Source organism: Macaca mulatta, chromosome X, assembly GCF_049350105.2.
Source record: "Macaca mulatta isolate MMU2019108-1 chromosome X, T2T-MMU8v2.0, whole genome shotgun sequence".
Classification (NCBI taxonomy): domain Eukaryota; kingdom Metazoa; phylum Chordata; class Mammalia; order Primates; family Cercopithecidae; genus Macaca; species Macaca mulatta.
This window is the reverse complement of record NC_133426.1, coordinates 78,148,044-78,159,059: the sequence shown is the minus strand read 5'-3', so window position 1 is coordinate 78,159,059 and position 11,016 is coordinate 78,148,044. Positions and strand designations below refer to the sequence as shown.

At 58.1% G+C, this 11,016-nt stretch overlaps 2 protein-coding genes across 2 annotated transcripts; one reads left to right on the top strand and one right to left on the bottom strand.

Moving 5' to 3' along the window:
* Positions 1–1,547: 1,547 nt before the first annotated feature.
* LOC700050 (uncharacterized protein CXorf49) lies at positions 1,548–6,051 on the bottom strand. The gene is made up of 6 exons (XM_001088454.5): positions 4,063–6,051; positions 3,367–3,523; positions 2,744–2,823; positions 2,421–2,466; positions 1,827–1,868; positions 1,548–1,720 (listed from the first exon to the last, which is right to left on the bottom strand). The coding sequence occupies exons 1-5, from the start codon at positions 5,290–5,292 to the stop codon at positions 1,828–1,830; spliced, it is 1,554 nt and encodes a 517-aa protein (XP_001088454.3). The 5' UTR covers positions 5,293–6,051; the 3' UTR covers positions 1,548–1,720; position 1,827.
* Positions 5,776–10,117, top strand: LOC100424148 (uncharacterized protein CXorf49). Its single transcript, XM_002806275.4, has 6 exons — positions 5,776–7,559; positions 8,136–8,292; positions 8,836–8,912; positions 9,196–9,241; positions 9,796–9,837; positions 9,944–10,117. Exons 1-5 carry the CDS (start codon positions 6,336–6,338, stop codon positions 9,834–9,836), a joined length of 1,545 nt encoding a protein of 514 aa, XP_002806321.1. The 5' UTR covers positions 5,776–6,335; the 3' UTR covers position 9,837; positions 9,944–10,117.
* The last annotated feature ends 899 nt before the right edge of the window (positions 10,118–11,016 follow it).

Genomic DNA, 11,016 nt, shown 5'->3' with positions numbered 1-11,016 from the left:
CTGAAAGACTTAACAGGCACACAGAAGTATCACGTCTACAAAAACCTGCAGCCTTGGGGATTGTGGAACGGTATTTGACAGGGACCATCCAAGAAGAGACAGGCCTAGCATCCACACTTGCCCTGGAAGGCAACTGGCCATTTCAAATCAAGGGTATGGAGTCAACAGGTCGCTTACAGGACACCAAGGCTGTGGATGCCGCCTTCCATGTAACTGCCAGCAGGAAGTTTTTTTGGTTTGGGTTTTGGTTTTTTGTTTGTTTGTTTTTAGATGGAGTATCGCTCTGTCACCAGGCTGGAGTGCAGTGGCACAATCTCAGCTCACTGCAACCTCCGCCTGCCGTGTTCAAGTGATTCTCCTGCTTCAGCCTCCGGAGTACCTGGGACTACAGGCGCCCAGCAGGCAGTTTTCACCAGGATGGCCTGCTGGCACCAGAACAGACTCAATGCCCCCACCTCTAACCAAGAGACTACCTTGCCCTTTTCTTCAGCGCTCCCTGTGCCTTCCCTTTTGCTCGGCCACCCACTGGGATGTGGCGTCTGTTTCCATCTGGCTACTGAAACCAAGGAGGGAGACCTAATGGGATTTGGAAACACAGGTTCAAAGATGAGGGCTAGCCGGGCGCGGTGGCTCACGCCTGTAATCCCAGCACTTTGGGAGGCCGAGGCGGGCGGATCACAAGGTCAGGAGATCGAGACCACGGTGAAACCCCGTCTCTACTAAAAATACAAAAAAAAATTAGCCGGGCGCGGTTGTGGGCGCCTGTAGTCCCAGCTACTCGGGAGGCTGAGGCAGGAGAATGGCGTGAACCCGGGAGGCGGAGCTTGCAATGAGCCGAGATCGCGCCACTGCACTCCAGCCTGGGCGACAGAGCGAGACTCCGTCTCAAAAAAAAAAAAAAAAAAAAAACAAAGATGAGGGCTAATAGAGGAACTGAGGATGTCGCACGGGTTTCTGGCCCAGATGAACTGACCGTGTGCATGGTGGCACTGGAGGGACCTAATGGCTCCAGAAAGAGGACTGGTCCCCTGAGTGGGAGGATGAGCTCCGTTGTGCTCCTCAACAGCATGGAAATAACCATGCAGGAGAGGTGACCAGCATCAAGCCACAGGGAGAGCAAGGATGCTCATGACGGAAAGGACAGTAACATGGCAGAACCGTGACAGTGAACCGCAGGAGGAAAGGCAAGAGAGACTGCGGTTCTGAAAGGAGGCATTCAGTTCCTCCTGAGGGTGAGGGAGAGTAGCGCTGAACAACGGGAAATGTGAGACCCCAAAGTAGGAGGAGACGAGGAGGGAACATGAGCAGGGTGTGTTGGGAAAAGGCAGAAAATGTTCCTGTGGCGGGGCAGAGCCCCCACAGCACCTAGACCCAGGCACTATGGTGACTGCAGGGCTGCTGCTCAGAGGCCGGCCCAGGTGCCCTGCAGGGAGAGGCCCCACCACAGAGAGCCAGGGGAACTGTTCTTCAAGCTCCAGAGAACGGACCAACACCCCACACCCCCCAACACTCCCAACAATTGCAGAGAGGGTAGACCACAGACCACAGAATATGAGAACGACTTTATTTCAAACTGCTTTGAACTGCGTTGGGAGGGGGCAAATGCAGCGGAAGAGCAGAAGCCCTGGCTGAAGAGGATATGGAGGGAACCCGCTTGGCTGCAGCTCTGGAGCTCCAAAGGTAGCAGTTGTTCATCTTGTAGGAAGATGCTGGCTCCAACCTGTGAAACAGAGCAGGCTCAGGGACGGGCCCCCAGCCAGGGCCAGCCCACAGCCCTCCTAAGCTACCGGGACTGTGGGAAGGGGCATGGTGTGTGCAACACTCACTTCAAAGGTCCTGGAACTTGTCAGTGAGGAACTGCATGGCCGCTGAAACAGAGAGGCAGAACCGGGTGCTCCAGACCCAGGGAAACAGAAACCCACCCCCTGCCCCCGTGGAGAACCACCTAGCCCTGCAACCAGAAGCCCCTCCAGCCCTGGTACTGACTCACCCACCCGTCACCTGAATTAAATGTGGAAATGCCTTCTAAGCGGGAAAGTGGTTCTCAGGTGTTGGGCCATCCCAGAACCGTTCAGAAATGTTTTTCAAAGACAGATAAGCCAGCCAGCAAGCAAAAACCGTATAAGCCGTACCAGGCAGCAGTTAAAGGAAAATACATGAGGTATCTCTAACCGTCCTAAGAGAAGATCTCTGGGACTCGTTTTTCAAAATGTACACGGAGTTCAGATGACACACTGCCGTCTGTGCACATCCCTAGCTGGAAAGGCACAGAAGGCTCCAGGGTCAGGCCTGCTTGATTCTCTTCCCCAGAGGAAAGTCAGTCCCAGTGACACCACCTGTACCTGCAGTCCACCCCCATCCCCGGCACCTGCAGAAAGACACTGCTGTCCATCCCTGCCCCAGCCAGGGCTCCATCATACCTAGTTGGTCTCTAAGGTCATCAATTTCCATCTGCAGCAGGATGCACTAGCCCAGGAGACACCGGTGGAAGATAAATGGTTAGTCAATTCTGGCCTCCTCTCTCCCCGTTCTCCATCTCTCCCCCAGTCCTTACAGCCCCCATAGCCTGCAGCCCAGTGGTGAGGTGTATTGGCACAAAACCCTCAATGGAAAAGAGGCACCCACTCTGCATGGGTTATGGTAGGCAGAGGGGATTGGGGGGACACCTAAATCAGTTTAACCTGGACATGTATCCCACCATCTAGCATGGACCTTGATTTCTAAGAGTCACACACAGCATTACCCGAGGACAGCCCTGGGCTCCCGGGGGCTGCTGCTGCTGCCTTTCTGGTCTTGGGGGATGGACAAGTGGCTGCTGGTCACCTGAAAGAAAACACAAAATCCAGCTTCCAAGCCTCCCAGGGAGGTGGAAGAGACCTAGCAGGGTCTAAAGTGAAGCACCATCACCCTCTGCTGGCAACACATTGCCCCTGCTCTGCCCAGCAACTCCAACCATCCCTCTGGGACTGTCTTCCCTGTTCTCCTGTATGAGCCCATGTGCACCCGTGGCCCCCTAGCGTTGTGACTCCAGGTTGGACGCCAGCAGCGGGGCAGCCACAGTCAGGCCCTGGGCGGGCCAGTGTGGCTGAGCAGGACTTAACAAAAAAGGGCTCCGTACCACCAAAAGTCTTCTTCCAGAGTTGGAGTTTGGGGCACTGCTCCAAATCGCCCCCCACCACACAAACCCCACTCAGAGAGGACGATGTGACCTAAAGCCAGCCCCATCAACACCCCATTTCCCGTGGGACACCTGCCTGGGTGGGTAGGGAGGCCTGGGAGCACGGCTAAGCCCCCATAAGCGACAGAGACAGAGGTTTCTCTCCCGACCCCTCTCCCCTCCACCCCTATCAAACCCGCAAGACTCACCGGAGGGTGCATGGCATCTGGGCACCATGCGTCTCAAGGTAAAGGCCGAGGGCTGTGAGGTTCCTAGTACTTGGGGAGCTCTGACGTTGGGGTCACCACTGCTGTATTCTCCACGACGCACGGACAGGGAAATCAGCTCTGGCTTCTGTGTGGGAAGCTAAAACAGAAATTTCTGAGTCGGGCTGGCAGTGGGGGTGGATGGTGAGTACACATGGGGAGGGGCTGTGTTAAGGTGGAGACTCCAGAGTAATCTCATTAGCACTTTCTCCCTCAGTCAGCCCCAAGACAGGAAGGCTTGCTTAACAGCTAGGGAAGGAGGAATTGGGAAGTTGATGAGTCTACACGCCCAAGCTTTGCGCCCCACACATTAAGGAGTCCCGCGATCCAAACCAGCTGCCAGCCCTGCCTTCCATCCCAGCTCCTCTCTCGGGGAGGAGGCAGAACAACTGCAGAGTGTCCAGAGCCAGGCCTGGCACAAACAAAGTGCTCCCTTTAATGTGTGCCCCTATGAGGTGGACTCCAATCGGGCATCCTAGTGTCCCTGGGCTCCCGATGACAACCCTCGAGCAAGGGATAGAGGGGGAATGGGTAAACAGGTGTGTGCTGGAAGAGAGGTGGGTGGGGGGAGACAGAAGAGAAAGAGGAGGAGGAGAGAGAGGAGAAGAAAGAGGAGTGCAGCGAAGAGAACCTACTCACTTGGGCCCTTGGGACGTCATCTCTATTTTGGTCATTATCTTCTCTGGCCGCAGCCTGGGACTCCCTGGTTTTCCTTCCTGCAGGTTTCTTCCCAGGGCTGCTGTGCTTGGGCTCCTTGGGTCTCGTGGACTTCCCCAGGAGCCCCACACCAGAGACTGGCGGGAAGCTGGCTGGATCAGGTGGAACTACTGAAAGTCTCTGCCCCCAGGCAGGAAAGGCTCCCCGCAGGGCCGGTTTTGGCGCACCCTCTAGGGATTTCTTCTCCTGGGTCACCTTCCTTCCCAGAGGGCCCCGGGGTAGGGGCCCTCTAACGGCAGCTCCTGAGCAGCTGGGCCTGACCCCCACCTTTCCCCACACCATGCTCTGCATTTTCTTCAAGGAAGGCGCATCCAGCTCTCCCACGGCCGGCCTCTCTACTACTGGGGTGAGTCTGCGGGGAGGAGAGGTCAGGAGAGGTCCCTGAACCTGAAGGTAACTCTCCCTGCGGTGGAAACTGGGGCGTCTGCAAGTGTCTGCTGGCTTCTTGGGGCTTCCGGGCTTGGCCTGGCTTCCTTCTTTGGTGCTAATGATCACCCTAATCACCGGTAAGTCGCTGCTCTCATCTGTGGAATCAGAGTCGTCACTATTCAGCCCGGCGGGGCCTTCCGCAGAGGGCTGCTGGGGATCCACTTGGACGCTCAATCTGCTCTTCAAGCCCCTTTCTGGGTTCTCCCAGGCCGGTCCTGGCCCAGGAACACTGAGGTGGAGAGGGCCACCGGAGGACTGCTGCCATTCTCCAGGGCAGGGGTTCAGCGCGCCTCTCCCACTGGGACCAACCTCCAGGTCCGCCCAGATGTCAGTGGACCCTTTGGCAGCGGTGCCTTCTAGGGACGGGTGTCCCTGGACGCTGGACGGCGGCATGATGGTGGCTGACTCATCAGCCAGGTAGAAAGAGTAGTCCACACCGTCCCCTTGGTCGTCGACCGGGGTGCCAGGCCGGCCTTCTCGGCCCCAGAGTACCACCCTTCCCTGCTCTATCAATTCGCTCTCAGGCTTGAAACTGAAGCCCTCAGGATCTGTGAACCCGCTCTCCCCCTTGCCCTCACCACTGCGCTGCCCCCTCAAATCGAGGCCTCGGCCGTGGCCGTGGCCCTGTGGGGCTCCGGGGCTGGCGGCGTGGGCCCCGGCCTGCTTGCCACCCTCCGGGCCGAAACCAGCCCCGCAAACGGACACTTCATCTGTGGAGCTCATGGCGTCCGCCAGTCCAGACAGCCCAGGCTGTGGGGAGACGGTTGTCCTGGTAACAGTGGGAGAGGAGAGCTGAGCCCAGCCAAGCCCAGCCGAGGGGGACACTCTCAGCTTTGACCCTGAGAGCGAACTGAAAGAGCAGCAAAGGGTGGTGTTCTGGGGCCACAGGAACAGTGAGGCCTTCGGGACACCGCCACCCTCACCACAGTCGGCTCACGAGACGTCACTGACAGCGCGAGGCTTACGGGCTCCCTCAAGGCCTGCGTCCTGCCTTCTCATTGTTCCACGCCTTCTCATTGGTCTGCCCATCACCAACCAGCGCGCCCCTTGTTGGACGAGGCTTCCGGGCTTTACCCAATCAGGAAGCAGACTCTTGGATTGCCCCAACGCCCGTCATTTGACTGGGTGGGTGTACTTGGGTCGGGTCTTGGGGCCAGGGCCCACTGGAGCTCTCGATCCACCTCTTTCTTCCTGTCCTGCTGCCTCTGGCCAGGCACCTACTTTCCAATGACAGTCACATCTCTGAGCCCCAGTGTCCCATTGTAAGGCGGAGGTAAAGGGGAGAGCTGCCCCCAGCTCATAAGCTTGGGAGAATAAATGTCCTGATGCACGAGAAGCACCAGGCACACAGAGGAGCAATCATTAAAAAGTAGGGAGGGAGCAAAACAGCAAGAAAGAGATGGATTGAGAGCTCCAGTGCACCCTGGCCCCAAGACCCGACCACAGCGCATCCACGCGAAAGACGGGTGTCGGGGCAAACCAAGAGCCTGTGTCCCGATTGGTTAAAGCCCAGAGGCTTCGGCCAACAAAGGGTGCGCTGGTTGGTGGAGGGGGGACCAATGAGAAGGCTCGACACCTGGGTCGAAGGCGCGCGGAAGCCACGCGCTGTCTGGGACACTTAGTACTTCCGCCTGCTGTGAGGGCAGCAGGGTCCCGAAGGCGTCGCTGTTCCTGTCCCGTGGCCCGCTTGGCTGGGCTTGGCTCTCCTCTCCCGCCATTACCAGCACGACCGTCTCCCCATAGGCCAGGCTGCCTGAACTGGCGCCATGAGCTCTCCCGACGAAGTGTCCGTTTGGGGGGCTGGTTTTGACCTGGAGGGTGGCGAGCAGGCTGGCACCCGCACGGTCAGCCCCGGAGCCCCACAGGGCCACGGCCGTGGCCGAGGCCTCGATTTGGGGGCACCGCGCAGCGGCAAGGGCCAGAGCAGGTTCACAGATCCTGAGGGCTTCAGCTTCGAGCCTGAGAGCGAATTGATAGAGCAGGGAAGGGTGGTGCTCTGGGGCCGGGAAGGCCGGCCTGGCACCCCCGTCGATGACCAAGGGGATGGTGTGGACTACTCTTTCTACCTGGCTGATGAGCCAGCCACCATCATGCCACCGCCCAGCGTCCAGAGACACCCGTTCCCTGAAGGCGCCGCTACTGAAGGGTCCGCTGAAAACCGGGTGGACCCGGAGGTCGATCCCAGTGGGAGTGGCGCGCTGGGCCCCAGCCCTGGAGAATGGCAGCAGGCCTCTGCCGGTCGTCTCCACCTCTGTGGTCCTGGGTCAGGCCGGGCCTGGAAGAACCCAGAAAGGGGCTCGAAGAGCAGATTGAGCGTCCAAGTGGATCCCCAGCAGCCTTCTGCAAAAGGCCCCGCCAGGATGTCTACCCACGACTCTGATTCCTCCGATGAGACCAGTGACTTACCACTGATGAGGGTGGGCATTCGCCACAAAGGAGGAAGCCAAGCCAAGTCCGGCAGCCGCAAGAAGGCAGCAGACACATCCAGACACTCAAGCTTCCACTGCAAGGAGAGTTACCTGCCCGTGCCAGGCCGTTTCCTGACCTCTGCTCCCCGCGGACTCACTCCAGTCATGGAGAGGCCGGCTGTGGGAGAGCTGGAGGACTCTCCCGGAAAGAAAATGCAGAGCAGGGCCTGGGGAAAGGTGGAGGCCAGGCCCAGCTGCTCAGGAGCTGCCACTGCAGGGGCCGTGCCCCGGGGCCCTTCAAGGAGGAAGATGGCCCAGGAGAAGAAGTCCCAAGGGGGTGCCTCTCAGCTGGCCCTGGGGAGATCCTTTCCTGCCTGTGGAGAGAGACTCTCAGCCGCTCCCCCGGAGCCGGCCACCTCCCAGCCCTTGTCTGGTGTGCGGCCCCAGGGGATCTCCAAGAAACGACAAAAGCCTAAGCACAGCAGCCCTGGGAAGAAACCTGCAGGAAGGAAGACCAGGGAGTCCCAGGTTGTGACCAGAGAAGATAATGACCCAAATAGAGATGAGGTCCCAAGGGCCCAAGTGAGTAGGCCCTTCTCACTCTCCTCTCCCTCTTTATCTTCTTCCTCCTCTGTCTCCCACCATACCTCCTCTCTTCCAGCACACACCTGTTTAGCCATGCCCCCTCTATTCCTTGCTCGAGGGTTGTCATTGGGAGCCCAGGGATACTAGAATGCCCAATAAGGGTCTTTGTTGTAGGGGCACACGTTAATGGTGTGTGACGGACATACCTCCGGACACTCTGCAGGGTCCTGCCTCCTCCCCCAGAGAGGAGCTGGGATGGAAGGCAGGGCCAGCAGCTGGTGAGGTTGGGGTGATCCCCTAAAGTGTGGGCCACAAACCTGGGGCATCTAGGCTCATCAACTTCCTGACTCCTCCTTACTTAGCTGTTGCCCGAGCCACCTGGAAGGGAGCCCGGGCTATCTCAGTATCCCCAGTGTTTTCCCTGGCTGGGCTCTGCCTCCTGGCATGGGGCTGACTGAGGGAGAAAGTGCTAATGAGATTAGGCTCCAGAGTCTCCACCTTACCACAACCCCTTCCCACATGTACTCACCGCCTGCCCCCACCGCCAGCCCGACTCAGAAATTTCTGTTTTAGCTTCCCACACACAGGCCAGGGCTGCCTCGCCTATCCGAGCATCGTGGAGAACTCAGCAGTCGCAACCCCAACATCAGAGCTCCCCAAGTTCCGGGAACTTCAGAGCCCTCTGCCTACAGCCTGGGAGGCCTCCTGCCCAGACGCCATGCACCCTCTGGTGAGTCTTGCGGGTTTGATAGGGGTGGAGGAGAGAGGGATCGGGAGGGAAACCTCTGGCTCTGTCGCTTCTGGGGGCTAAGTCTTGTTCCCATTCTTCCCTGCCCACCCAGGCAGGTGCCCCACGGGAAATGGGGTGTCGATGGGGCTGGCTTTAAGTCACATCCTCCTCTATGAGTGGGGTTTGTGTGGTGGGGGGCGATTTGGAGCAGTGCCCCAAACTCCAACTCTGGAAGGAGACTTTCAGCGGTATTGAGCCCTTTTCTGTTAAGTCCTGCTCAGCCACACTGGCCCTCCCAGGGCCTGGCTGTGGCTGCCCCACTGCTGGCATCCAACCTGGAGTCACAACGCTAGGGGGCCATAGGTGCAGATGGGCTCACAATGGGGAACAGTGAAGACAGTCCCAGAGGGATGGTTGGAGTTGCTGGGCAGAGCAGGGACAACGTGTTGCCAGCAGAGGGTGATGGTGCTTCACTTTAGACTCTTCTAGGCCTTTTCCACCTCACTGGGAAGCTTGGAAGCTGGAATTTGTGTTCTCTTTCAGGTGACCAGCAGCCACTTGTCCATCCCCCAAGACCAGAAAGGCAGCAGCAGCCCCCAGGAGCCCAGGGCTGTCCTCGGGTAATGCTTTGTGTGGTTCCTAGAAATCCAGGTCCACACTAGATGGTGGGATCCGTGTCCAGGTTAAACTGATATCTGTGTCCCCCCGCCCCGCCCCATCACCACCTTCTGCACCCCACAGAGAGAGGATGCCTCTTTTACATCGAGGGATTCATGCCAACCCACCTCGCCACTGGGCTGCAGGCTGTGGGGGCTGTCAGGGCTGGGGGAAAGAGGGAGGACAGGGAGAGAGAAGGCCAGAATTCACTAACCATTTCTCTTTCTCCGGTGTCTCCTGGGCTAGTGCATCCGGCTGCAGAGGGAAGTTGAGGACCTTAGAGACCAACTAGGTATGATGGAGCCCTGGCTGGGGCAGGGATGGACAGCGGTGTCTTTCTGCAGGTGCCGGGGATGGGGGTGGACTGCAGGTACAGGTGGCATCACTGGGACTGACTTTCCTTTGAGGAAGAGAACCAAGCAGGCCTGGCCCTGGAGCCTTCTGTGCCTTTTCAGCTAGGGGTGTGCACAGACAGCAATGTGTCATCTGAACTCTGTGTATACTTTGTCCACGAGTCCCAGAACTCTCCTTCTCTTACAACAGTTAGAGACACCTCATGTGTTTTCCCTTTAACTGCTGCCTGGTATGGCTTATACGGTTTTTGCTTGCTGGCTGGCTTATCTGTCTTTGGAACACGTTCTGAACAGTACTGGGATGGCCCAACACCTGAGAACCACTTTCCTCCTTAAAAGGCATTTCCACATTTAATTCAGGTGACGGGTGGGTGAGTCAGTACCAAGGCTGGAGGGGTTTCTGGTTGCAGGGCTAGGTGATTCCCCACGGGGGCAGGGGGTGGGTTTCTGTTTCCCTGGGTCTGGAGTGCCCGGTTCTGCCTCTCTGTTTCAGCGGCCATGAAGTCCTTCACTGACAAGTTCCAGGACCTTTGAAGTGAGTGTTGCACACACCATGCCCCTTCCCACAGTCCCGGTAGCTTAGGAGGGCTGTGGGCTGGCCCTGGCTGGGGGCCCGTCCCTGAGCCTGCTCTGTTTCACAGGTTGGAGCCAGCATATTCCTACAAGATGAACAGCTGCCAACTTTGGAGCTCCAGAGTTGCAGCCAAGCGGGTTCCCTCCGTATCCTCTTCAGCCAGGGCTTCCTCTCTTCCACTGCGTTTGCCCCCTTCCCAACGTAGTTGAAAGCAGTTTGAAATAAAGTCGTTCTCATATTCTGTGGTCTCTGGTCTACCCTCTCTGTGATTGTTGGGAGTGTTGGGGTGTGCCAGGTGTTGCTCCATTCCCTGGAGCTGGAAGAACAGTTTCACTGACGCTCTGTGGTGGGGCCTCTCCCTGCAGGTCGCCTGGGCCGGCCTCTGAGCAGCAGCCCTGCAGTCACCATAGTGCCTGGGTCTAGGTGCTGTGGGGGCCCTGCCCAGCCACAGCAGCATTTCCTGCCTTTCTCCTACACACCCTGCTCATGTTCCTTCCTTTTCTCCTCCTACTTTGGAGTCTCGCAGGTCCCCTTCTTCAGTGCTATTCTCCCTCTCCTTCAGCAGGAACTGACAGCCTCCTTCCCGAACCCCTGTCTCTCACCTTTCCTCTTGCGGTTCACTGTCCCGGTTCTGCCCTGTCACCATCCTTTCCATCACGAGCATCCTTGCTCTCCCAGTGGCTTCACGTGGATGGCCTTTCCTGCACGGTTATTTCCATGCTGTTGAGGAACACGACAGAGCCCAGTCCTCTTTCTGGAGCTATTATGTCCCTCCGGTGCCACCACGCGCACAGTCAAGTCATCTGGGCCAGTAACCTGCGTGGCATCCTCGGTTCCTCTTAGCCCTCACCTTTGAACCTCAGTTACCAAATCCAGTCAGGTCTCCTCCTTAGTTTTAGTAGCCAGGTGGAGGCAGAAGCCACATCCTGGTGGGAAGCTGAGCCAAAGAGAAGATACATGGAGTGCGGAAGAAAAGGGCAGGGTAGACTCTTGGTTGGAGATGGGGACACTGGATCTGTTCTGGTGCCTGCGGGCCAACCAGGTAGTAACTGCGGGCCGGGAGATACACGGAAGGCGGCTTCCACATCCTTGGCATCCTATAGGCAGCCAACAGTCCCTTCAGCAGCCGGTCAGCTCCAT